Below are 27,639 nucleotides of genomic sequence, written 5' to 3' on the forward strand. Positions count from 1 at the left end.
AATACAAAATAAACACTTACAATATAAAAGACTGAGGACCGTATTTGATGTTAGACAAAGGGGACATTGTGTGAGGCGGACAACTCCACACTTAGCGATTATTCGTACGGGCGCTATTCTAACGCGCGTTAAAAAAGCGTTTATCTGTTTATACCGCAGCGCTTTTAAAACGCAACAATATCACGCAGCGTTTCATTTTGAGCTCTGGGTGAACAGGAGCAAGATTTTTAAAGCGTCGACGAACAAGTTTTAACGCGACGTTAAAAAACCGACCGTTAAAATGAACATTTTCCGCACAACTCCATTGCAGTGTCATTTTCACTGACACATCTCTTTCTTCTCTTTGACATAAGAGAGTGTGACATAAGAGAATGTCACCGCAGTGTAATCCTACGGCTACATGTCAAAAAGACGCGCAATCGACACAAACACACTAACAAAAATATTAATTTTATAATAATTTCTCTTAATACGAATACTTTGATTAAACTAATTTAGAAATTGTTACAACTTTCTCTCTTTGAATGCGATTTAATATAATATACACAAAGACGAATGAAAACTACAGACAAATATGTTAATGAAAGACATTGAATTTGAAATTAATTGTAACATTATCGAAAAGAGACATTCCGCTGACAAACAACTCGATTTATTTATCCTTTTTTTTTCAGGTAAGATATCTTCCTCAACAAAAGTTTCATATTATTCGAGCACATGACACATGACACATAGAGCAACAAAAAAAAACATTGAATTTATTACAATTTATCATCAGCTCGTCTCTTTCCGATTACATTAACTTTTTCATATATAAAATATTAATTATTTTCACACATTCATTGGAATTATTTGAACTTATATTCCACGGATTTGGTAAACAGTCTACAAATTATTAGAAAAAAAAATAATAATAATAAAGAAAATAAAATAATTAAAAGAAAATAAAATACAAGGACACGACATCGGATTAGAAATATTACAATAATTTTAATTTATGAATAATTATAAATTATTTCAATGCGTACATTTGAACATTTTAGTACATAGGAACAAGAAAGAACACTTTGCAAATATAAAATACACTGCACATTAAACACTGAAACATTTTAAAACTTTTCACCAATAAACAAAAAAGAAAACATTTTTCAAATCAATTTATGATTTTTTTTTACGTGAAACATGATAATAAATAAATTAAAAACGGCTTAATTTAAATGAACACGGATACGAAAATATCATATCGTAATTTAAGCCGTTTTTAATAAATTAATACAATTTAAACATCCTGTATAATAATCCAAATTTTTATAATTATTATAGAAAAAAAAAATCAACATTATGAGACATTATCATTTAATTATATATAGAATTAGTTTATCATTTATAATTGAAAAAATTATTACAATCAATTTAAATCAACCTGTATATATATTCAGTTTCATTTACTGAAATAAAAAAAAAAATGCAATATTAAGGGACAACACAAATGTAATATAAAATAATCAAAAGTTAATATTTAGGATTTACCAAAAAAAAAGGATCGTAACAATTTAAAAAATGTTACTTGCTTTTATGTCAACGTTATTAAAATAAAAAAAAATATACATATTAAAGACAACTGTATGTATGTATGTATGTATGAATTATAACAAAACAGTACATTATTGAAATTAATTTCAAAATTGAAAAATAATTAATTTAAATTCAGTGACACAGTACATTGTTCACACAACCATTTTTGTCAGATTATTTAAATATACTTTTATATAATTATTGCTTCAAATTATTAAGAAAGGCATTAAATTGATGTATACTCCACAATGTACTCGATCCGTTGATCAAATCAAAACTATATAAGACTGTTTGCACTGTTTGCGTGTCGGGCAATGAACACAACAAACGCACACTAACGAGCGGCGGACACCTAACAAATAAGTTCATATCATTTCCATTTTTTACAAATAAACACGTTACAAAACACTGTACCCTTACAACTGACCGATGATTGTAATCATCAAGGAAGTATTAGCGTGGGGCGGACGCGACGTCACGTGTAGTAGACGCGTGGGTCACGTGTAGTAGACGCGTGGGTCACGTGTAGTAGACGCGTGGGTCACGTGTAGTAGACGCGTGGGTCACGCGGCATGTCCGACGCGGCTCGGCCCCACGCCGACTCCTAGTCGTCCGACATGAACGAGTTCTGCGACTTGAGCTCCTCCAGCCTCGTGATCTGCTGCCGCAGGTACATCACTCTACACAAAAATTATTAAAATTAATATTAGGTCCTTACATATGAAATTGGCGTTTTTCGTACTGGCCACTTTAATCACGAATTTCTCCTCTTTGGTAAGGAATTCCAAATTCAAATTTGTACAGCTATAGACTCATGTATTTGTGGTTCGATGACCGTCATTCATTTGTTTTTTTTCTTCTGTTTTTTTTCTGTTTGCGTCACTCATTTTACAAAATGGAAAACTTAAAATATCGCATTATTTACGAGTACGAGTTCCGCCGTGGCACTAGTGCTGCGGAAACGACTCGAAGGGTGAATGATGTGTATGGCGGTCGTGTTGCAAAAGAAAACACAGTTCGTTTTTGGTTCCAACGTTTTCGTTCTGGAAATTTCGATCTGCAGAACGAGCCCCGTGCACGGCCTGAGACTCAAGTTGATAATGAAGAGTTGAAGGCTATTGTGGAAGCGGATCCATCGCAAACCACGTCCGAGTTAGCTGCAGGCTGCGATGTTAGTGATAAAACTGTTTTAATTCACTTGAAGCAAATTGGGAAGATTAAAAAGCTTGAAAGGTGGGTACCTCACGAATTGACTGAAGCAAACCGGCAAACGCGCGTCGACTGTTGCGTTACATTACTAAACCGGCACAATAATGAAGGTATTTTAAACCGAATCATTACCTGTGATGAAAAATGGGTTCTTTACGATAATCGGAAGCGCTCAGCGCAATGGTTGGATCCTGGCCGGCCAGCCAAATCCTGCCCCAAGCGAAAATTAACCCCAAAAAAGTTACTTGTAAGCGTTTGGTGGACTAGTGCCGGTATTGTTCATTACAGTTTTCTCAAATCTGGCCAGACTATTACGGCTGATGTCTATTGTCAGCAATTGCAAACCATGATGGAAAAGCTAGCGGCTAAACAACCTAGGCTGGTCAATCGCTCCACGCCACTGCTGCTTCACGACAACGCTAGACCACACACTGCGCAACAGACGGCTACTAAATTAGAAGAGCTTCAATTGGAAAGTCTAAGACATCCTCCGTACTCCCCGGACCTTGCTCCAACAGATTACCATTTTTTTCGAAATTTGGATAACTTCTTGCAAGGTAAAAAATTCAACTCCGATGGGGCAGTCCAAATCGTCTTCAAAGATTTTATTGATTCCCGTCCGACTGGTTTTTTTAGTAAAGGGATCAATGAACTACCTATGAGATGGCAAAAGTGCATAGAAAATAATGGTTCATACTTTGATTAATTAAATATATTATATTAAAAAATATTCGACTTTTTGTTCCTCCCATGCAAAACGCCAATTTCATATGTAAGGACCTAATATAAATAAATTACGTGGGTTTATATAGTGTATAATAATATATAATTGTATATTTACTTTTGTTCCTGCAGCGTAGCCTGTATCTCTGTGTGGCGCACCAGCGAGCGCGCGCACTTGAGCTCTGCGGAGACGCGCGTGCACTGCAGACAGCCCAGCTGGTACGCCTCCTCTGTGAACTTGTTCGCCTGCAAACAAATTATCATTCTCACTGCACATACAGTCAGCTTTGCTCGAGGTATTCTACATTGAAGGCGCAGAACACAACTAAAGGGATTCGGAGACAAAACTGACATAAATTCACAGTAGTTTTTGAGAAAAACATAAATGAAGTTAAATGTAAAATTAATGTCAGTGTAAGCGGAGGTTGGTACAGAGTGGTACAGACGTAGATACCTGTTTCTCGAGTATGTCGGCGGGCCAGGCGGCGACGTGCGCGGTGAGGTCCGCGCGCACGTAGTTCATCAGGGAGGGGGTCAGCATGGGTACGGCGTGCTGCAGCGGACCCCCCACGACCGACGAGTAGCTGCCCAGGCACTCCACTGTTACATCACAAACACGCACAATCTTTAAAACTATACATATTTTGCTAGCTTATCAAGTTTCAGACAGTCTCAGATTTGAACGTAACCCAAACACGTGTCGGCACTTACTCTTCCTGGGCAGCGCCGCGTCGAGGTGGAGGGGCGGCGCATGGGGGTCCGTGTTCTCCGAATGCGTCGGCGTAGGGGGTCCGGCGTCGCGGTGCGGCGTACACCCGCCCGTGTCCGTGCACGCCGCGCCCGCCAGGCTCGTCGCGCCCCCCGCCATGCCCGTCGCACCCCCCGTGCCCGTCGCAGCCGACACCCCGCTGCCCATCGACACCGGCGTGGCCACGATGCGCGGTAACGCCGCCGCCAGCAGCGATCCCGTCTGATAATACAAGGAACATATAGTAATTATCTATAACGTATGTTGTGAAAGTATTTGTGTGTTTTACTCACGGGCTGGTTAGAGTTGTCGAGCACGACGACGGGGGGCACGGCGTTGTCGGAGCGCGGGGGGTCGCGAGCGTACGAGCCCTCCGACAGCGGCGTGCTGCGGTCAGGCGAGATGTCCATGTCCTGAGGCTGGCCATCTGACCACACACACACACAATTCAACACAAACATTTTCATACACATACAAAAAGTACACATTTAAGTAACAAAATATCACAAAAAACAAAACTATCTCAGTATCAAAGATATTGGAAAAACGATTCAAACAAGCTGATTTAGTGAAAGTTAACTGAAGCAAGGGTATATTTCATTTCACCTGACATCTTTTTCACGAAATATTAAGTTGTATCCAATAAAATTTTATTATACAAAATATACATCTATATACCCTTGGCATCGTGCGAGTGTTTGGGTCGCTGTCGTTCGTGCGGATGCGAGTCGTCATCTCGTCCGCTCCAGTATCGGTCGGAGGCGTTGTTGGAGCGCTTGCTGCGCGACTGCTCCGACTCCCGCCGTCCTGACCGCGACCGCGACCTTTTCTCTCTGTCACGATCTGTACATACCACACGAAACTTGTATAACAACAAATAAATTCATTATACAAAATACATCCTTCCCGCAACTTTCAATTGGAATGAACATGAGCTAAAAACCAACTACAGTTTCATTTGAAATAATTTGGACAAATAAATACATCTTAGTGTCATTGTTTCTTGCAAATATATATCCAGAGCGAGCTTTGAAAAAAAAAACGTAGTAATTATATGTTTTGATGCATGTCTTACAAAGGTACAAAGTAAGTCTGCGCATGCGTAGTAACCGCCTGTCCTGCGCTATCTCCTGCCAGTCAATGTACAGTGTTAAAGCAGTGGCAAATCACAGATTACTTATCTTACGTAATGTTACAAGTTAGTATATTACTTCAATAATTTTAAAGCTTATATAGAAAATGGAAACAATAAAATTAAAAATATCATTAAAAATACTAGTTATGAAATTACTATAATGTTACATTTAAATAAATATTAAAACAATTATAAACAACCAACAATAGAAGAAATAACTAACTTTCTTAAGTAACTTATTTGATGATAATTAGTATGGGAAGACCTAAGACTGGGACATTGGAGTCAATGGCATATGACACAATGTTTTGGTTATGTTAGTGATCAATTTATTTGATGTCACGCCATGATCTTACTAAACTTTTGTATAAATATGGCGCGTTTATATGTATAAGTTCGCCATTCGACCTGAGATATAAAGTGTCTTAACAAATATTGTTGAAACCTTTTTTAGTTTTAAGATTTACCTATTTTTATAAATATATCTAGCTAATTCATACATATTCAAGTAAAATTTTTACACACAATCTATTGAAATCATAAAATTAAAACCCATAAAAAAATATAAATCCTAGGCCAACAATGGGGTTGTTACTGTGGTTATCAAACGCAGTAACTCATATTGTGCTCACTGATTTGTGAAAAAGAATCAATAGAAATGTTACTATAGTTGAAATTTCATCGACATTTCAACTGCAGTGTTTTGCAGGTTTATGATAGAAATGGATGATGAAAATGCAAGATGGACCAATGATCTGGTCGAGGTTGTGGGAGTATCCTGGATGCGGGTTGCACAGGACCGATAATTGTGGAGATCTTTGGGTGAGGCCTATGCCTATGCCCAGGAGTGGTCTAACGAGGCTGAATGGATGGATGGATGATAGAAATAATTTTGATAGTTGAATATAAAAATATAACTATGTAAGATAAATCTAGTAACAATTTATAAAATTTGTACATTAATGTGACTTTATTAATAAAAAAAACAATATAATATTTTCTCCTAAGTAATTTTGCCGGCTACAAAATCACAATCAACTAAATACAACTAAATTTTGAAGAAATTTGAACGTATCTGAAACATTAAATACTCGTATATCTAGAACTTCAAATAATATTAGCTTAAACAGACACTGAACAGTGTCCAAAATGCGTTAATGAATTTAAAGCTGAAAATTTAAAGTTATAAAAATTCAATAGTCAATATAGGGTCAATTGCAAGCACTTAATGTTATCTAGGTCTCTGATAATACAATCTAGAATAATAACATATAATTTTATAATATATTTACACTAATAGTTTTAGCGAAAAGTTATTTGGATTAAATTAGTATGTATAATGTAGTATGTAATAAAGTTTCTTAACTCTATTCATTGTTTTGTCAGAATTTAACAAAAGTGAAAGAAAGTTCTGTAAAAAAGTTATATCTCTTCTGAGTCAGATATGACAATGTTCTTATTTTGTATAGAAAAGTTGGCAAACAAACAAGCAAGCAGCCACTTGACTGCTACAATTTGCAGATGATTTGTCACTATCAGCAGACTAACTAAACACCAGTGTATATCCGACAGACACTAAGCCTCATCAATAGTATAGTGTCTATTTGGCATGAACAAAATTAGAACAGGAATTGATTGCTCAGCTTTGACAACATCTTTGATTCACCATAGACTAAAATGTTATTTTACTTTTACCCTATGATAAAAAACCACTTTAGGAGTTTATTCCTAACAATAAATTCTATTGTGTCAGTGACATGTTTACATCAATATTAACTTCTATAGCACATTTTTTTTCTATAGCATAATTTAAGTTGTATTCAGACAAATGTAAATTGCTATTGACCAATAAGTAAACTTATAAATTGGACATACAGCTGAGATAAATTTCCCTTCCACTTTCTAGTTCTATACTCTACATGCTATTCAGTAGAAAGACATACTTGATGTACATTAGAAAATGTTATATGTTGGAACATTTAACCTTTTCTATAAATTTTATTTTAATGAAGGAGGTCTCTTATATATTAAAAATTTGTGACAAACATCACATAAATATTTTGTTAGCAAAATGAAATACAGTAAAAGTACAGTCAAATCTGGAAAAGAGAGAGTCAAAGGTAATGAAATATTATTCTTGCTTGTAGAGGGTTTACGCTTTTTCAGGTTCAACTATTATAGAAGAATGCTAAATATGACCTTAAATAGGATGGCAATGTAAGGAAATGTGTGGCTCGAAAGAAGATGTATATAATTGTTAATATAAATATTATTTGAGAATGTTTCAAAGTCAAACAAACAAATAATGATAAGTAGAAATAAGATTTTTTAAAAAAGGTTTGTTTGTTAAGGAATTGTTTAAAAAACTTAAAAATTGGCATCATACCAAGGATCTTGTCATCTTAGCTTGTCATTTAGAGGTATATTTCACTGGCATTATATTTAGCTACAATAAAGCATGTGCATATTTTAGAGGTCATCACAACGTCTTTTAAGGCCCCAAATTTTGAACAATAGAATTTAATGTCAAATGTCATAACGAAGCATGTTAAACATTATCTTAAGATTAATCTGTATGATATAAGTATTTTTGGAGACATTTTGCTGTTTCAAGATGATAAGTGTTTCAGCACAGTTAGTGTTATTTGGCCCTATTCCTCCGTATTTCATAGGATTATCCTTTAATATTGCAGTATTAAGGAATAGTACTAAGTGGAAGCCTGTAGTAGTTTAAATCTATTTTGGTCATTATTGACAACAATAACCATACTGTATGTTGTAAGATACTTCATATATAGGATCTCACAATGTGTAAAAGATGAACAATACACTGAACAAAATTATTTAGAACTGATTATGATTACCTGAGCACACCAAAGAAACACATTGTTGACTATGATGGAACATAAACAAATCAAACATGATAGGATGTAAAAACCACATATAGTTATTTTGGCTGACATTGTGTTAGGCTTAGATTGTGTGGAATAATACAAACTATTGTGCAATTATAATTAAAGATATATTATTATGTGAATAGTTCTGTGAGAGGCAAATTTGTTTGTAAACTATTCTAAGATATATGGTAATTGCTATTAAATATAATGACTTTGATTAGAAATAAAGTAGTCTTAATTAAATGAGATTTAATAATTATTTTGTTAATTATTTAAAATTAGTCATACTATTCATAGTAAAAATTTGATATATTTTAATTTAAAAACCCCCAACAGCATCAGTTTAGATTGTATAATGTATAGAAGGCATGAAACAAAATATAACATAAATATCTACCTGAAAGCTAGACTTGTTTTCTAATCATTTCTGTTCTTTTATATGAAAACTAGCTTTTACCCGCGACTTCGTCCGCGCGAAATAAAAAAAAAAAATAATAGAAAACGGGGTAAATATTATCCTATGTCCTATTCCTGGTTCTAAGCTACCTGCCCACCAATTTTCAGTCAAATCGATTCAGCCGTTCTTGAGTTATAAATAGTGTAACTAACACGACTTTCTTTTATATATATAGATATAGATATGTCTAGAAAAAATAACACATGGCTCTCTAAAAGACCACTAAAGAAATAACAAAATAAACTAATTTTCTTAAAATATTCAGTTTGTAATAGAATGTAATATTAATTTGAATGTAATTAAATGAACTTGTGGGAAATTTTTAAAGCTTAATAAATGTTAATTTTAGTAAATAGCATAGAAAGGTCTCATGCAATACTCACTGCTTCTTGCAGAGTATGTGGAATCTTTGGATGTTGTCCTGCGGGAGTCCCATTCCCGTGGCTTCTCCCACTGTGACACTTCACTGATAGAGTTATAATAGTACTTCTTCCCTGATGAACTAATATGTTCTGACCATTCACTTCCTGTAGGCACGCTTGGAACTGGTGCACTTCGTTTATCATATTTACTACTCCTACTAACACTACAGTTCATGCTACTAGTCCTACTTTTTTTCTCAGATTCACATCGTTCATGGTTGTTCTTCTCTCTATCACATTCTTTGCTACGTTTCTCTTTCGGTGATCGAACACTGTCTGAAAATTGTTACAAATAGATATTATTAACCTGAATTTACGAGATGGCGCACTGTTCAATAGACTTTACTTTAAAATATTATATTAATTAATATGTAATGAAAATTACTTAATTGTTTACATAAACAAATGTATATGTGCATTCGCATTGATAATGTATCAAACACATTCGCGATTGCTGGCTTATAAATAAATAAATAATTATATAATTATAACATTTACTCAGTAATTATAATTTGAATTAAAATATAATAACAATAAGGAATATTGAAAAAAGTGGGTGGAAAAAATGGTAAAACTTAGATGAAAATCTATATAACAGGTCTTGCATTAATTTTGAGTTTTGTTAAGTGATGCATGCAAAATACATACTCTCATTTTACCACATATTTTACATCAGTATTTTTATAAAATTTTATCAATATGGCATTATATTGCAATTACTGCAATTATACTAAAGTAGAAAGAATACATGACAGTCTTAGCAAAGCTTTATTTTTGCTTATTGATAGAACTCTTATGGAGTCCTTTGATAATGAAGAGAAACCCACCTGTGTACTTATTTCTAGATGATTTGTAGTCTCGATCTCTCTCCTTTTCGGAATCTTTTTGCATGTAGGAATTTCTTGGTATTGTATGTGGCCTTTGGTCGGGCACATGACTGTAGTGGTGGTGGGCCGAGTGGGCAGAGTGACCGGTGTGGCCGCCGTGACCGTGTCCATGTGTAAACACATTGCCGTTTGGTGATCTAAGTGATGCATAGCGTGTTTCAGGAATGTAGTCACTATTTGTCCTCTCAATCTTGGAATTGTACTTCTGGATGGAAAACAAACATTATTATTGCTAAAGAAATGCAACCATCACAAACTCAAATGCTGCAGTCAACATAAACATGTTTGTTTATAAAATGCGAAAGTAAAAGTTGCACAGGTTATGTATGTACAAGTTGTCAGTATTGAATCTTTGAAAAAAGCCCATATAAAGAATAGCGCTCACCCAACAAATTGAATACGTTAAGTTTTTATGAGTCTCCTACATACACCTAACAAATATGTAACAAATTACGAAAGTTATAAAAATGCTAATCTAGTGTTCGACTTAATTAGATTATTGCAAGGAATGTCTGCAACAAAGACGCCTAAATTGATGACAGAATCAAGCAATGTACTGATAGAAATGAAGCCATCTATCAGGAAAAGTTGCTTCTAATGTAATAACATCGGGAATGACTCGAATCAGTATAAGCATGTTTTTTAACTATTATCTGTATGATGTACTTGGAAAATACTTTGAAAGAAATGCTTACCTGATACGGATGGGTTTGGTGCTTCTCAAAGTACCTGAAATCAGAAAAAACATTTAGTGTTCTCGTAGGATCCACATAGCACTTGTCTATCGGCGACCGCCATCTACATATTATATTGCTAATACTTTGCATAAGAAAACGTAACGTACCCATCGCTTATTCGCTGAGGTTTCCTTGCATGCATTACCATCAATGCAAATGTACGATTATTTTACGGCATCAGTGACAAAATGTAAAATAAGACCACCGTTATAGTTTTATAAGAGGCCGCAATACATCTTGATGGACGCCATGTCACATTCGAGACACTCGAGAGAGAGTCGATAGAAACGCGAAAGAGATAAAAAGTAAATCGACAACGTATACTCGTAGAAGAATGACGGAGGCTAATACATTGTTTTGCCTATAGTTATCCTTTATAAATTAAAATTTATTTTAGCTAATGGCAAAAACTTTAAATAACTTGATTGTCTAATTTATAAATATGTATTTAATTTTTTTCGTAGAATTCACAACGCCACAAACTTTTATCATAGATAAATTAATAGTGATCTTAACTCTATGGCTAATTGTCACAATCGTTATTACGATTGAATTTTAATTATATTACTCACTAAATATAAATTTAATTACAGGAAAAAATTAATTACGATTTTTGTTAATTATTCAAAAATTTAAAGGTAGCAATATTTCTTCTATTGACTTCAAACAACATGCAACGCTGTCAAGTTGACATTCGTTCTACTGCCATTTGCAAATGCCAATCTCTATCTCCATTCTCTTTGAAAAGTTGAAAATAACCTCACGCAGTATCTCTTTGAACATAATAAAATTCACTAAAAAGTAAATATGGCGAAACTTGTGGATTTAGAATTGAAGAAAGCTTTCGCGGAATTACAAGTAAAAATGGTTGAAACCAGAAAAAAAATCAACATTATCGACGCTCAAATCGACGCCTTGGACAAAGTATTGAAATTTATAGAATCTACGCGACAAGAGTTAAATGTTCTGCCCAATGATACCAATACTTACATACCTGTGAGCAGAATGTTTCTTCAGGCGGACTTAGGAGACTTAAAGGAAAATATCGAAGAACGTGTGTCTATACTTAGTAAACGTATCACCGAGTTAGAGAACAAAAAAGAGTACTTGGAAAGAAAACTAAGAGAAAGTGAAGACAACATAAGAGAAATGGTTCAGCAACGGAAGGAGCAGATCGAAGATAAAACTAATTAAAACAATAAAATGTAATAGTTTAAATGCATCACAATTATGTATGTCTAAAAATGTGCTTTTTAATTCTGACGAGGTTTTTAATTACTAATTTGCAATGACGGCGATTATTTAATGAACAACAAATATGCTGTATTACTAATTATTTTAAAATTGTTGTAATGTCACCTAATTATGATTGCCCAGATAATGTTACTGTCTTAAAGAGTTATTAATTTTCAAAACCTAATAAAAACTAATTATTTACTTATGTCTTTTATTGGAAATCTCTTAATATTTATTGAGGTACAAACAATTTACAGGCAACAGCATAAAAAGAAATAAAATCAAACAGTAAAATCATCATAGATAGTCACTCCACATAAATTTAAATAAGTGAATAAGAAACAGATGAAAAGGTACTAATGCATAATTCCAATCAACCCATGTCCATTGAACTTTGTGAATATATTGCAACTTAAAAAATGGCCTATTGTGATAAGATTGTTTTCAACAATCATTGAAGTATAGATATTCCATTATAACCTTTATCATACTCTTAAAGAATGAGCTATCATGAGATTACAGTCATCATCAACTCACTATACGTCCCAACCGAAGGGCTCAAAGAATACCCTAAGTTAGGGGAGACTAAGATCATAGTAAGTTGGATTTATTCCCTGTGCTATATTTATCTATTTAAAAAAAATCAAGTCAGATTCTCTCCCTAGCTAATACCTCATATGGTGACAGGGTCAGTTTTCCTTGTTCATCTTTTCAACATCCTTTATCCTCATTTGCTCCATCGTTAGAGATTTAGCTACCCATCCAACTTTTTTATTCAGTACAAATAAAAATACTGAAATTTAAAATAGCATAATTATCTATATATATAAAAGAAAGTCGTGTTAGTTACACTATTTATAACTCAAGAACGGCTGAATCGATTTGACTGAAAATTGGTGGGCAGGTAGCTTAGAACCAGGAAAAGGACATAGGATAATTTTTACCCCGTTTTCTATTATTTTTTATTCCGCGCGGACGGAGTCGCGGGTAAAAGCTAGTATTATATATATTTTACTCTTGCACATAAGTATACAGTACTGCTTGTCTGATAGAAAATTTAAAACATCAATGTGTTGTTTGTTTTTAAGGATATGAAAAGGAGCATGCAGATGTGATGACCTCGAGTTCACATTTACCACTTGCATAACGATAACTAAACCAAAGTCCTTCAACTTCAAGACAAGTAAACATGTTTGTTTTAAAAGTGACAAATTATCTGAAAAGGTGACTAATAGTATAAAAATAAAGGACAATTGCAATGTTTACACCATTTATGGAACATATATTTTTTAACATGGCTTCGCATAGAAACTTAAGATTTTCGAAACAGTTTGTAATTCAATATTATTGAAGTAAGTGTAAATAAGTGTATTTTTGATCGCTTGATTATCCTCACGACAGTAGCCATTCCACACTTTAAATGTATTTAAGAAATAATTGGTTGTGGGGTATTGGACTTAGACGTAACAAAAAGGCATCATATTTTTAAAACATTTATTTCCATTTTTACACATCAAGATTTTTTTATTCCTTTTACATTGATTTCATAATTATATCATAATTTCGCATAATAAGAATTAAAATTATTAATTTCATATACTTCGCATAATTATAATTGAAACTTATCCAACAAAAGTATAAATCCTAACAAAAAAAAATGTACGTAAACAAAGCAAAATATTTACATAACAATCTAAAATACTATTTCATCATGTGATAAAATTTTAAAACAACAATTTAATATTTTATCAAATAACAATTCTTGTTTCTGTGACTTCAGAATGTGATGTTCTGTAGAAAATTAAAGTTAGCCTTACAAGTGTATGCGTACGTTAAGCAAAATAATTAAATACATTATCTGAGTTAATTTTTTAAGATAAAAATACATTTATATACCAAGTATGAGGCATGTAGAAGCAAAAACAAGTATTTTATATATCAAATTGATATATTGTTAGAAACAGTAGTTTATTATAGTTTCAAATGTTTCTGTATCGTTCGTGTTGTTTTACTGTCGCTTTTACTGAATCAATGTTGGTTTTGCTAATGCATGCGTCACACACTGAGGTGCCGAGAGACAGCAACTTCCCAGACAATCTATTCTCGGTCTCTTGATAAACAAAAATGTTGTGACAAAATCAAAGATAGATCTTATACTAGTCGTAGATACTTGACTTACAGTAACATGGCTATATACGTCGTAGTTTCGACATGTCTTATAATGTAAGGGATCCACTACGGGGACGTCGACGAGTGGTATTGAGCCAAGGGGCACAATACGTCGACATAAACATCAATAATATAGTCATTACACGTACATCTATTACTTGGTTAATATAATTGTCATGATCGAAGCGATTATGCCAATAAAAATATCTATGATAAACATAAACACTCGTGCCGAAGCCAACGGGGCAGGCAGACATTCCTGTTATACGTATGCCTCAACACGCCGCACTCGCGTCCTCAAAATCCATACATCTACGAAGGTAAAGTCCTTTTAGACGACCATTTCATGCACGGTTAAGATGTCTTCTGCATTTCCTAACATAATTCTTATCATCTTCATACCTCGCTTCCTCGTTAATCAACATTTTTAGACGCATTTCACTGCCTTTACTCTCTCTCTAATTTTCTGCCACACCCAACATTCATTACCAAAATAAAACTTACTATTATCGAAGCTTCTGGCATATATATCAAAACAATAGTTTATTATGCATCATCACGAAAAATCCTTCATCCTAAAAATCCATCTCGAATTCAACCAAAATATTACACATAGCTTCTAGTCTTTATTCTATACAAAATAAAAATCTTTGATCATACATCATCATAGAATGTAAAGTTATAAGCTTCTGATTTTAATTATGCATATTTAAAATAATCTTTCAATGTCCATCATCATAGAAAAAAACTCGTCCCACAAATTCTTTCCGAATCCAAACGTGAATATAACAAGTGAAGCATCTTGCATTTCACATCAAAAAAAAAATTACAATTGTGCATTTTCATACTAAATTATCCGTTATATAAAGCCTTCCTGAATCCAACTATAATATAATCTCAAGCTTCTTGCTTTTATCATCAAAAAAATCTTTCATTATGCCTCACGATATAAATTATTTCATTCCACAAATCCTTCGTCAAATCAACCTATTTACAAATTACTCTTCATATGAAAATCTTTCATTGTGCAAAATACATATATAGAAATAGGTTTCATCACCTTTCATATTAAAACAATATTTTACGGTGCATTATATAGAAATTAGTTCATTCCACAAATCCCTCCTGAAATCCTCTCATATACATATATATAGCTTTTATCATTAAAAAAAACATTCGTAATGCATCATTATATAAATTAGCTCATACTAAAAATCTTTCCAGAAATCATCCTGTATACATATGTTCTTCCAAAACAATATTTCACAGTGCATCATAATATATCTTTAAAAATTAGTATATTCTAAAAATTCTTCCTGAAAATCTTCATGTATATTACAAATTATTCCTGTGGTTCTCTTCATTTTGAAAACAATAATCCTTTCAGCATCATTTGTGCATTTAGCGAATTTTTTTTTATTTCACATAAACATATAATGCATACAATTTGTCAGTGATCGTAAATACTCCTAGAATATTCAATATTTATCATGTCTTATCCTGGTTATATTTATACATAGAATACTTATCGTCAATCCTAATTTTTTTCTATTATCATCACACTCCCATCTTATTAATCATCCTTGTTAATAAAATTTCATGTCACATTCAAATAATCTTTTACAATATTTTCTGTCGTATTTTCAGGTACTGTGAGATTTTTATAGGTTTTTAATTTTAGACTCAATTACATTAACGCGCAGATACATTGTAGTTTTAGCAAATCAAATTTGATCAAACATAATATTGCCATGGACAAGTATTAATTATATTTGTTACAAATTTGATTTAAAAAAGTCTGAATTTAAAATTAAAAACCTATATATCAACATATTTGTCCAACATCAGTGTGTATATCTTGGTTGTCATTACTGTGGGTTTCCATCGCAACAACACTTGTATTGACTCATATTGTTGTATCTGCTTTGTCAATGTTAATGTTATGAAAGGCAATACAAGTATTTGTGCAGTCGGAATGCATACTTATCTTCTCCATTTAATATATTTTGTCATTGTGACAAATCAAACGTCATTTCCTTGTAAATTTCATATCAAATGCATAAACAATTTGATTTATTGGCTTTTGCCATATTTTGCACTTCAACTCCGTTTTTTGTCATACAACTAGAAATGTTTTTGTTGTTTTTCTCTTATAATGCAGTAATTGCTTCTTAAAGAAGTTGCATAATAACTTTTCTCTAAGATATAGTCAAAATGAATTGTCAATGAGCACCGTCTATCGTCTATTAGCCGCCTAGTCTATAAAACACTATTTTGAAACTAAAAACATCAACACGATATTTGGTACACTCGAGTAACGTTTACTTGGGCATCCAGTAGTAGGGCGAGTAGTGGTGCGGCAGCAGCGGCGGCAGGGGTGGCAGCAGGTGCGGCAACGGCGGCAGCAGGTGCGGCAGCGGCGGCAGGATCGAAGACGACTCGGTGGGCGCGGGCGGCGGCGGCGACGCGAGTGGCGCGGGCTGCGGCGGCGGCGCGGGGCGCGCGGCTTGCGCGCAAAGCGGTTCTCAGAGCCACGAGTGTCTATTGATGCCGTCGTAGGGTGGCGCGCGCACGCCTAGCGCGGCGGGATACGCCGGCGAGTAGAGGCTCATGATCTGCGCGCCCGTCTGCCGCAGCAGCTCCTCCTGGTGTCGCTGCAAGTACTGCTGGTACAGCGGCTGGGACGCCTCGGCGCCCACGAACGGGTAACCTGCTCGGACTTGACCGTGTCCGATGTAGGGGAAGGACCCACTACCATGAGTTGAGTTCTGATGTGCGGGTTTAACATGCTTTTCAGCACTAGTCTCCGCCGTGTTTCTTTGTTGATGGGCCACAGCCGCAGCCATGTAGTTAACCGCCATTAGCTGATTGGTGCTATTACGTAAGTCTTCTATGGAGAACCCGCCGTTTTCGCCATACAATGGTGCTCCGAGGGTGGGGGTGGAGCCAAAGTTGAAAGCGCTCGTCGCCATCATGTTAGTTTTTACGGGCTTCAGCATGTCGGTAGTGCAAGGCGGGCTGTGGTACGTTTGTGCGACCACCGGCGAAGATTTATTCTCCGTCGTTCTTTTCCGTTTCGTCTTCGGCTTGGGATCTTGGTGAGCGCTGGTGATGGTCGACGATGCCTTGTACATGTCTTCCTTGCTAACGGATGGTGAATGCTGCGAGTAAACAGAGTTCACCGATGTCGTAATGGGATCATGATACAGAGGGGCGCCAGTGCCAGAAAAACTCGATAAGTACCTATCGTCGTTGGAGTACCGCTCTAGCATTTGCGGTATGTTAGGAATAGATCGTAAAGTCTCGAGAGGAATCGATGAATGTGTAGTGTAGGAAGTTTTGTAGGGAATCGATGAGGCGAGCGGATGGTTTTGTACCAATTTGTCGGTTTTTTGTGATTTGGCCAAAGTGTCAATGTTCTTAGCGATTGACTCGGTGTCGCAATGGGCGGGAGGTGCCATCATGTGATCAGTCTTGAGCATGGTGCGCGGATTCGGGATTCGTATTTCACCCTGAAGATTTTGGTGAAGGTCTTGAGTTCGCTGCAGACTCGTCCTCGGCACGCTGTTGTATGCATTATACTGTTCTTGCTGCAAGTTCTTGTTGTAGTTAAGAGCTGCAGTGGTGGTGAGATTAATCTCAGGTTTAAGTTTATCTTCGTTGTTCGCGACGTATGAGTTAGAATAGTCCGAGGGCATAATGTCTGCCTTTCTAATTTGATTGGTAACTTTCCAATTCCCATAGTCGATGGCTGTGGCGGAAGGCGGCAAAGAAGTGTTGCACCCATATAATTTCTTGTTCGCTAGTTCAATATCATTAAGGGAAAAGTTGTTCGCGTCATATTGCTTGTGATGCATGTGGGCGACGTTGTGATTGATAGGCATGTCATTGATCTGTCGATCGTGACAATGTGCGGGTGTCATATTACTGGCGGGCATAGCCGCTTTTGCTAGTGGTAATTGGGGCTGGTGATTATTTATTCCAAGATTCATAGCAGTGTTGGATTTTGCATAATCGATTTCGCGCATTTCGCTGCTGTTTCGTCTGTCCTTGTCCGTATTCATGTAACCCATGTTAATCATATCTACGCAATCTTTCTTCATCATGCCAATAGACTTGCTCGAATCGGACATGACGTCATCGCTCTTGATTTCTTGAACATCGCTGTCGTAATCAATCTCTGTAGTATCTGGAGAACGTCTTTCGACATATTCCATAGCACTTGTTTCACGCAAGCAAAGGTTTTTGCTCAAGTTTTCTGATTTTTCAGTTAATGCCAAAGCTATGTCATCGACAGAGGCATTCGATATAGGTATTTGGTATGAAGATTGCGTTATTTTTTGATGATCATGTGCCTTTGTAATAGCTGACATATCTTTTGGTTCCACAGATTTTTTGGTTAATTCTTCAGGTTCATTGTAAGTTCGTTTTTTAACTGGGAAATGGGTTGTCTTAGGATCAGAATTAATCTGCGCGGAAGTACACGAAACTGGGTTATTCATCACTGGGACAGGGTGTGTTGATACACTTGGATGTGAGTAGTCTTTGGTAGGACCTTGTGGGTACGGAGAACAGGTGGACTGATAGGGCTCCTTGTAGGCATTTTGTTGGTATGATTCTGTTCCCATTGGGGAATAATCATCGTGATTTCGAGTTGGCTTATTGACCAGCGGAGATTTTGCTGCGTCGTAGTACGAAGGCGCATTTTGCCCATAAGCGGGCAAAGGACTCTTGTTGTGGTCGACGAAGTAATTAGGAGTGGCCGATCCCGTGGCGGTGCTCGAGATATAGACGTGTTGTGAGTACGGTGAATATGGTGATTGCGGCATTTCACGTGGACTGCAACTCTTTTCTGGGCTACTTTTAACTGACGTCGTGTCTTGATAGAAGCCGGCTCTCACAGTGCCATTTATAATTGGGTACGATACCTTTTGGAAATCGTCGTATCGTGGAGATGCGGGGGAACGCAGGAGCGGCGAGGTCAATGACATGTGGTGCCGGGGAGAGTCTAGGTCCTGGCTGAAGGAGGATCGTTCCGATACCGAGCTGCCGGTGCTGGTGCGCCTCTGTCTCGGTGTGGTGGACGCGTGCGGCAACGGGCTCTCACCGCCGCCATCTGGCGTCTCCGGCCCGTTAGGGGAATCAAATTTCGTAGCACTCTTCGTGGCAGTGAATTTGTTATCAAAGTTAATTTTATCTGTAGTTTTGTCATCAGATTCATGTTCGTTCTTTTTCTTTGACGTTATAGTTGACGATGCAGCTTTTGGAGCGCCGAATGCTTTGAACCAGGCACTCAAGTTCGGCGTTGCTTTTTCTTGGTTAGGCTTGGGCGGAATCGTAGGTTCCGTTTCGACTTCGGCATCTTTTTTAGTTGGCGTCGGTTTGTCTTCGCTGCTAGATACAGCGTTATCTTCCTCATCAAATGGTTGCTCGATGTCGGCTGAAGTGATAGTTTCTATTTTCTTTTCTGTTTTGTCCTCATCATTGGTAAAATTGTGATCGCTTCCAAGAGTGAACTCCACAGAGGGGAGAACAGAGCCGAGACTTAATTTGGGACAGGACTCCTCACCTTTAACCGTTTCCCGTGATTTGTGGAGTGGGCCCGTAGAATCAGTTTCTTCCGATTTTTCGGATGTCTTGTTACTTATATTTGTGAGTAGATTACCCTTACTTTTTCCAGGCTGCAATCTATCAATAGTTCTTTGTATCTCCCTCCTTTTCACTAGTTTTGGTTCTCTTGAGGAAGGTCTCTTGCGCGTAGGTTCTTTTTTGGTTTGCAAGGATTTATCTCCTTGCGATGATTCGTCATCTTGGCGACTGTTCTCTGGATCCTCCGTAGAAATAGTTTGTGTTGGGCTGTCTGATGCACAGCTTTGAGCAGACCCCTTTGGTGTATCATCCAGCCATTTACTTATGTCTTTGACTGCTTGCTCCAAAGCTACTGTAGCAGATTCATTTCTGGCGGTAGTCTTTTTCCCCCTTTTCTTATGAGTAATTTTTTGTTTTAGATTTTCATCATCTGAAGAATCTGAGTTGTCATCTTCTTTTGCAGAATCTTTAGAATCTTTGGTATCGGAGTCTGAACTCCTCCTCCTGGTGCTGTGGCATGTGAATAAGCTATTAAATAGAGAAGTTGTCCTATACTTCTCGTTCTTCGCTTTTAATTTTTCGATTGTTTCTCTCAATTTTTGGTTCTTATCTTTTTCTGGAATACGTAAGTTTTGTTTCTGTTTATCGATTGTCTTTTGTTTAAAATCAAAGAGAGTTTCCCAAGCATCCTTGGCGGCGTGGCGTCGCCTTTCTTTAATTTTGTCATATTTATCTTTGTAGAAATCAGGATCGGCGAGCTGGTCCGACTCTTGAGGCTCGGGCTTCCGGCGAGGGTCGCTCTGCTCGCCTTCATCACGATTGCGCTGGTCACGCAGGCGACGTTTGTGACGGCGGTCTAGTTCGGTGGGGGAAGGTGACGGTGAGGGCGAAGGAGAGGGTGATGGCGTGTGGATGGAGGGCAGAGGGCTTGCGCTGCGGCTCCTATTGGAACTCTCTAGAGATTCTTGTGACTCACTTCGCTTCATCTCTTCTGTTTCCACCTCTTGGTGCTTACTCTTCTTCCTCTTTGATTTTTTACCATCTTTGTCCTTATTTTTTCCATGTTTTTTACTGTGTCGACTTCTAGATTCATGCTCAGATTTGTGAGAATATTTCTTATGATTTTTGGAATGTTTTCCGTGTCTGTGATGACCCTTATGTTTCTTTTTAATTTTATGAGATTCTTTTGATTCTTCCTCTTCATTTGGTTCCGGTATTTCCTCTACCTCTTCCTCTACCTCTTCTTTTTCTTCGAGTTCGACTTGATCCGAGGAACTGGTCTGCGGCTCCGCTGCAACAAACAAATACGAAAATTTTAATGTATGTGAAAGCATATTTTAACACGATAAAGCGAGAAAGGCGAAAAAGACATCAAATTTAATATAGAAAATAATATATAAATTAACTCGTGATTGGAAAATTTACCTGCATCCGAATGAGATTTTCGCTTCTTTCGTTTGTGAGGAGGGGGAGATTCACTTGTTTTAATTTTGTGTTTCCGCGACGGTGTGGGCAGTTGGTACTCCACTGCAATCTCCTCGTCTGATGATGACACTTGGTGAATGTACTTCTCGGTGAGGCGGTCGAAAGCCGCTTGTAGGTTGTCCACCATCGTGGTATACTCTGTCAAAACAAGTTAAATCACAATTATTCACTCAGTGCCTAATTTTTATTTTTTATTTAACTGAAGTGAATTTAATGTGAGCAACAACTTACCATTATCTTGTCCATTGTAGAGACGACAATTATTCACAATCAATTTGAAGTCCGCTTTGAACATATTAAAGTCCGTGTAGTATCCGGAATCAAGTCTTTCTTCCATTTTACGTAGATCCATGGGGCGCCTGATGACCGCGTAGTAGTTGGGCGCGTAATCCTCCTCCACGGGGTCCATGAACGGCCAGGCGTCATCATGAGCGCTGAGCTGCTCCAACACTTTGTACATATCAATTTGGACATCTTCATCGGATTGAGTAAAACTGAAAATGGACAAACTGTTAATCTTCAACATCATCTTTTCCCACTCACGTGGGGTCGGCACACAATGTTTTATAAACCTTAAAGTTTTGGCTTAAGTTTTTACGACCGGCCGAATGCCTGTCACCAACCCTACTTTGGACCATTAATCTTCAACATAGTTCTAAATAAATCTATAGTGAGTAACAACTTAATTTTCGCCCTAATACTTTACATTAAAAAAAACACTTACATTTGTGATGTTTTCAATTTCCTCCTGGTACTGTTAACAGGTTCAACAGTATCGGGTATAACAATTTGTCCAGTAGCAGAGGCTAAGGAGTTGTTTGTCTTCCTGCCCGTCTTCACGGGCGGCACCGGAGGGGGCGAGCCCTTTCGCTTAGGGGTTGAATGTTTCGTTTGTTTTTCTGTCTTCTTAGATTTTGAAACCTTCTGGGGCATTTCTTTTTTTTCACTGTCTGAACTCTCGTCAGATGAATCCGATGACGCGGATTTAGTCCTAAAACAAAATGATCAGTTACATTTTTGTACATTTCAATTTATTCGAACAAAATTATAAAGCGAAATGGATCTGTATTGGTATGAATAAGCTTATGATTGCCTATCCTTTTTAGTAATATATAATAATATTAGTAATGAATGATAAAATTGTATTATTTAGTGTTTCTTCCAATTAAAACCAGTCATCTCCTATTATTTCTGCCTACCCATCTAGGTGTAAATATTTTAAATTAATGTGTTATACTGCCATTGCCCACCTTAGTCGTTCCCTCCTCCGGGCCCTGGTGTCCCGCGCAAGCTGTGCACTTTGTTTTTTTGTGTCGTTGTCCGTGGCCTCATGGACGCTGCGCTTCCGCTCTTTCTCCTTCTGTTCTATCTTCTGCAGCACGCGGCTGGATGTACGCCTCGGCGCGAGCTCTAACAACCTTAAAGGGGTACAATATTCTTTAGATTATAATTTTAATTTGCTTACCAATACTAAAAACTAATATTATATTTAATGTAACACATAAAAAGTAGCACAGCTTATACATTTGGGGAATAAGAGTATAATAGTATATTGTAAATGCTTCAATATAGCAGGGAAAAGATAGAAAATACTTCATTTCAATAAATTGGATACAGCTTACTAAAAACAGTCTTAATTATTTAAATACCCAGTATAGGTCAATATATGCTGAAATATATCATTCAGTCGATTTTTCATGCTTGATGATTTATTTCCTTTCTATGAATTTCTATAAATTAAAATTGAGAAATTGTTTATAAAAACCAACGGAATTCCTATTGACCAACTATTTTGGTTGTTGTTTGCATTTATTTGACAAAAGCTTAAACAAAACAAAATTCATAATAGCAAGCAAAGAATGAAAATTTAGACAAAGTTACGCAAGCGTTATACAAAAAAAACTGTACTAACAAGCATGAAAATAATCAACATACAACTAAGTATGATGTTGGACTAAAATGAAATAATTAAAGTTGTGAATATAAATAAATATCAAGTGTAAATCAGGCACAGAAATGAGGAGTTGTCAATATTTAACTAAAGTACAATTAAAGTTTAAAAAAATAAAATTGCAAAATGTCAAAATTCAAGAAATATTCAGACTATGAATAAACTTTAAAGTGGAAACATTGACCAGAATCAAAATAATTTTAATACATGTTCCATAATCATTTTCAATTATACAAAATATAAATATAAATTAAAAAAGTTAACCTTCAAATAAATCAATTCAATATTCTCTTCAAAAAAATCAAAACAATTAAATCAAATTGGTTTTAATGCATTTATGAATTAATCCAATAACAAACTTCTTTTTCATAATGGTGGATATATAATGCAAGAAATGTATAAAATACTATTTACTCGCACAGCTTTATAAATGATTGTCAAAATCTTTTGCTTACAAACAATGTATCATAAAAAAAGCTTACAATAACACAGCAAGAGCAAAAAGATTTTCGAACCAAATTCAAATCACTTATTTCACATTCACAACAACCAAAATAGCCGCACTTCCATCCAAACAAGTATACCGTTTCCATATTTTAACATATTACAAGTGAATTACGTTTTTATACACTGCATCTCACACAACAGACAGCAGGAATATTACTAATTCATCAACAAACTGTTTCTGTAATGTCGAGGTTTATCTAAGCTGCATCCAATTACTGTTATATATTTCTGTTCTATGTGCTTGTGATAAATACAAGGCACAAATTTCACTAAACTATCAATATTAAAATAATAAATGCAAAAGCTTGTATGGATGGATGTATAGATGTTAGTTACCATGTAACTCCAGATTAACTGATTGAATCTGGATGAAATTTGGAACAAAGATATATTACATACAATATGGAATAATGTATAGGTTACTAACTCGTTTTTTATTCCATGTGAACGAAGTCGCGGGCGACAGCTAGTGGACAAATAAAAATGAGCTAATCAATATACATTTGCTTAATTGCACATAGTAATAAATAAATAACTGTTAGAACAGCAAGCTGGGAAAAATTCACATTAAGATCAGTCAGACATCTTGCAATAAGCTACTTTTGATTTATAAAATGTTCTACTTTATAAGAGTCATGTCCACTTTATTTGCTACACAAATAAAATGAACACCAAAAACTGTCTATTAACCAATTGTTGAGAATAGCAAAATAAATATGTCAGTACATAACTGAGACATTCTGTGCTTTTAGCTGAAAGATTTAGCAAAATTGGTAACAATAATTTCATGTCATAATAATAAATTGAAACATATGTATGTTATGAAAAATGTATAATGCATTAGGGTTAGTTATCAGCTTCCATCAGTTTATAAGTATCAAACATATGCTTACCTTTTTCTTTGCAAGCGCTCCTTTTCATGGAAAAGTCTTGGTATCTCTGGTAGGAAATTCTGTGATAGAGAGCGATACAGCTCCTTCTCAACCTTGCTGGTTGCTCTCCTAAACTTGTCTGTCAGGTGGTTCCAGTCATTCTCGGTGAAGCACACCACTTGCCACACTCGCACCGATTCGTCATCATCCAGCCAGTCATCACCGTAAAACCAGCCACGCTTCTTGCCTTCACGTCCTCTTTTCCTCCTACTCCTCGACTTTGGCTTCCTTATTACATCTTCTCGATACAGTCTCGTTCCATAGAAGTACCAGTATGCTGAATCATTATTGTCCCATCTGGAATACAATTACTTCAATGACTAATAACCCTATTTCATGCTGCCAATTCCATTACCATATATATTGCTTTGAACAAAGTTGAAAATTAAAAAAATCTCACCCGAGAGGTTCAACTCTTAAGCTCTCTGATTCCAGGTTCTTGAATAACTCAAAGACATCTTCGGCATCCAAGCGAAAATCACACAATGCATATAATATTTCCACCTTTGTACGAAGTGGCAAAAATTGAAAATCAATATCTGTGTTAAATGGATTGTACCGTCCAGTTTCTTGACATTTTCGCCTAAATAGGCGTCTCAAATACATCTAAAATTAATACTTAAATTAGTATAATCAATCAATAATATTTTGATATTTTATTGGAAGGAAAAAATTTAGCAATTAACAACCTGATAATTAAATGCAGAGATATCATTGTTGCCGAAACAGCCGTTTAACAAACGCACTATTAACTCTGTCAAAAGCGAACTCGCAGTTTCCTCTGTGCCATCTGTTAACAAGGCCTCTTCTAATTCCTGAAAATTTAATTCCATTTAAAACGCCATTACAATTCCAAAAATATTTTTCATTATAAAACCCTTAATATCAGCGCAATAGTCGCGGTCAATACTCAATACTCACTTCAATGTCAAAATCTAGAAGATTGAAAGCAGTCCTGAACAAGGAACAAAAATACGCGATACTTGGTACTTCCCACCATGATTGAATATCTGAAATCCGTGAGAAACTCATACAGACATCACTTTTCACTGTGTTTTTGGAAACAACACTGTCGGTGCACCGTCTCACTGTAACTCACCCAAAATACTAATAAAAGATGGAAACATAACCTATGACGATACGCAATCATAGATCACTTTTCACATCTATAAAAAAACTTTATGCCATAGTATCGCTATATTTTTGCAGAAAATTTATCATGTTATAGTCAGTTTATTATACGCGATTAAATACAGATACGATATGCGTTGTGTATCAGAACACAAACGCCATAACAGTTTGGCAAGCAAACAATGCATACACTTTATAAATTTATCTGAAATAATTGAATACTATATTTTAGTTTTGAGCTACTAATGAAAGTAATTAATTTTATAACATTTATTGTTTTCAAATCTTTTTATATTAAATGCCTCTTTTTGTGAAATACATTTATTAGACATGAATTGATTAAACTTTTAGCGGAAGTAAATTTAAAAGATAGGCAAGTCGATGGTGTAAAAAATCGATTTTAACGGCGTCATTTAAACATCGATGTTTAGTGTTAAATAAAGTCTTCTCCCACACTTGTTTTGATTAATGTAATGAATTTGTTATATGTTCAGTACATTTCAAGTTTTCTGATATAAGTATTTGAAGATGTCATAAAGTAATAAATAATCTATGGTTAACGGTGTAACAGGATACCTAACGAAGTTTTAATTTTTCTCTTATTGATCGACTGTATCTAGGGCATCCAATGAACGCCTAGATACTGTTCGACCTCCTCTTCGCCCCTTGCCTCAAGCCTGAACAAAGGATTTTTTCTCTAATTATTTATTAGAGAATAAATCTATAGTTTTTAAGAATTGTTAATGATAATTGTAATAATGTTAATTGAAACAATCAATCAATTTATTTGTTAAACTATATTTAATTGTAAATAAAAAAAAAACTGGCAAACTGGCACTCCTCCGCTCAATCAATAAAGCTTGCTGTGGATATATCATTGGATGTAATATCGTGGCATCTTAAATATAACAATTTTGTACCCTTTGCTGTTTATATCTCTATCTGCTGATTAAAATATATAAGAAATTAAAATTTAGCCCAATGATAGTAATTTTAGAGGGGTATTAATTAAATTTGCCTTTTTCTTAATCTTCCCATTGCCTTCAAAAACTGGTATAGGCTGGAAGCTTTAAATATGTATTAGAAAAGGATGGACAGGTTTAGATAAAGTAAGAATAAATTTAGAGAGGATCGTAAAATATTATTACAAACAAGGGAAGCAATATGTTGGAATAAAATAGCGCTTGACAACAATCCCACCTGATATATCACAACGATCCACATATCCATAGTTTTAGAAGGAATTAAATAGAATAAGGGGAAGGGGAAAGGAGGATTATAGAAATAATGTAAAATTAGAAATTGTCTAGTATCAGGTAATAAAGAAGCAGTCACGTAAATTCTTAAATAGTGATAATGATATTTCTTCTCGCCTTGTCCTTTACTCGCAAAAATTAAAGTAAAATGAAATGTATGAAATGGTTTACCGCTCTTTATTATCAAAGTAAAGCTAAATCAATCGCAAGGACGGTTAAGGACAGTTAGCCGGCTGCAAAAATAAGCCGAAGCAATATGGTTTTCGATTAAGAAGGGAGTGACGACTGAAATGATGGACTATAGATCGATCTGGAGCACTAAAATCTAGTGCGGCGATTCTAAGTGAGTGGAATAAGGACAGGGAGTTGATGATCATCATAAAAGTTGACAAAAACTACCGCAAAATTTTTATTACTACGAAATACTAGCATTTTCGGAAATTTATATTTTGCAGGACGACGATGCGCCGCCGCTTTCGGGGGACGAGTTTTTGTTTACGTCGTCGATGAACTTAACTTTTAATAAATCTACCGAATTCTACCACCCTATTGCATATATGGTAATTTTTAATTGTAAAATTTCCGAGAATAAG

General features: G+C 35.6%; 3 protein-coding genes across 5 annotated transcripts; 1 reads left to right on the forward strand and 2 right to left on the reverse strand.

Annotated features, from left to right (window-relative positions):
* Window positions 1–1,784: 1,784 nt before the first annotated feature.
* Window positions 1,785–11,124, reverse strand: LOC106717081 (WW domain-containing adapter protein with coiled-coil homolog). 2 transcript variants are annotated; one of them, XM_045686072.1, is made up of 10 exons: window positions 10,898–11,124; window positions 10,749–10,782; window positions 9,994–10,255; window positions 9,128–9,442; window positions 4,934–5,098; window positions 4,549–4,682; window positions 4,219–4,477; window positions 3,962–4,107; window positions 3,626–3,753; window positions 1,785–2,255 (listed from the first exon to the last, which is right to left on the reverse strand). In XM_045686072.1, exons 1-10 carry the CDS (start codon window positions 10,936–10,938, stop codon window positions 2,180–2,182), a joined length of 1,560 nt encoding a protein of 519 aa, XP_045542028.1. In that variant the 5' UTR covers window positions 10,939–11,124; the 3' UTR covers window positions 1,785–2,179. The 2 variants fall into 2 exon arrangements, with proteins under 2 accessions (XP_045542028.1, XP_045542027.1); XM_045686071.1 differs by having other exon boundaries at window positions 9,994–10,258.
* Window positions 11,125–11,482: 358 nt separating this feature from the next.
* LOC106717183 (prefoldin subunit 1) lies at window positions 11,483–12,162 on the forward strand. The gene has a single exon (XM_014510917.2). It carries the CDS (start codon window positions 11,598–11,600, stop codon window positions 11,982–11,984), a length of 387 nt encoding a protein of 128 aa, XP_014366403.1. The 5' UTR covers window positions 11,483–11,597; the 3' UTR covers window positions 11,985–12,162.
* Window positions 12,163–16,677: 4,515 nt separating this feature from the next.
* Window positions 16,678–25,942, reverse strand: LOC106717245. 2 transcript variants are annotated; one of them, XM_014511008.2, is made up of 11 exons: window positions 25,759–25,942; window positions 25,581–25,669; window positions 25,349–25,474; window positions 25,060–25,265; window positions 24,621–24,956; window positions 24,155–24,193; window positions 22,520–22,687; window positions 21,994–22,260; window positions 21,501–21,763; window positions 21,210–21,407; window positions 16,678–21,075 (listed from the first exon to the last, which is right to left on the reverse strand). In XM_014511008.2, the coding sequence occupies exons 1-11, from the start codon at window positions 25,784–25,786 to the stop codon at window positions 16,721–16,723; spliced, it is 6,075 nt and encodes a 2,024-aa protein (XP_014366494.2). In that variant the 5' UTR covers window positions 25,787–25,942; the 3' UTR covers window positions 16,678–16,720. The 2 variants fall into 2 exon arrangements, with proteins under 2 accessions (XP_014366494.2, XP_014366495.2); XM_014511009.2 differs by lacking the exon at window positions 24,155–24,193.
* Window positions 25,943–27,639: the final 1,697 nt, after the last annotated feature.

This window comes from Papilio machaon, chromosome Z, assembly GCF_912999745.1.
Source record: "Papilio machaon chromosome Z, ilPapMach1.1, whole genome shotgun sequence".
Lineage (NCBI taxonomy): Eukaryota > Metazoa > Arthropoda > Insecta > Lepidoptera > Papilionidae > Papilio > Papilio machaon.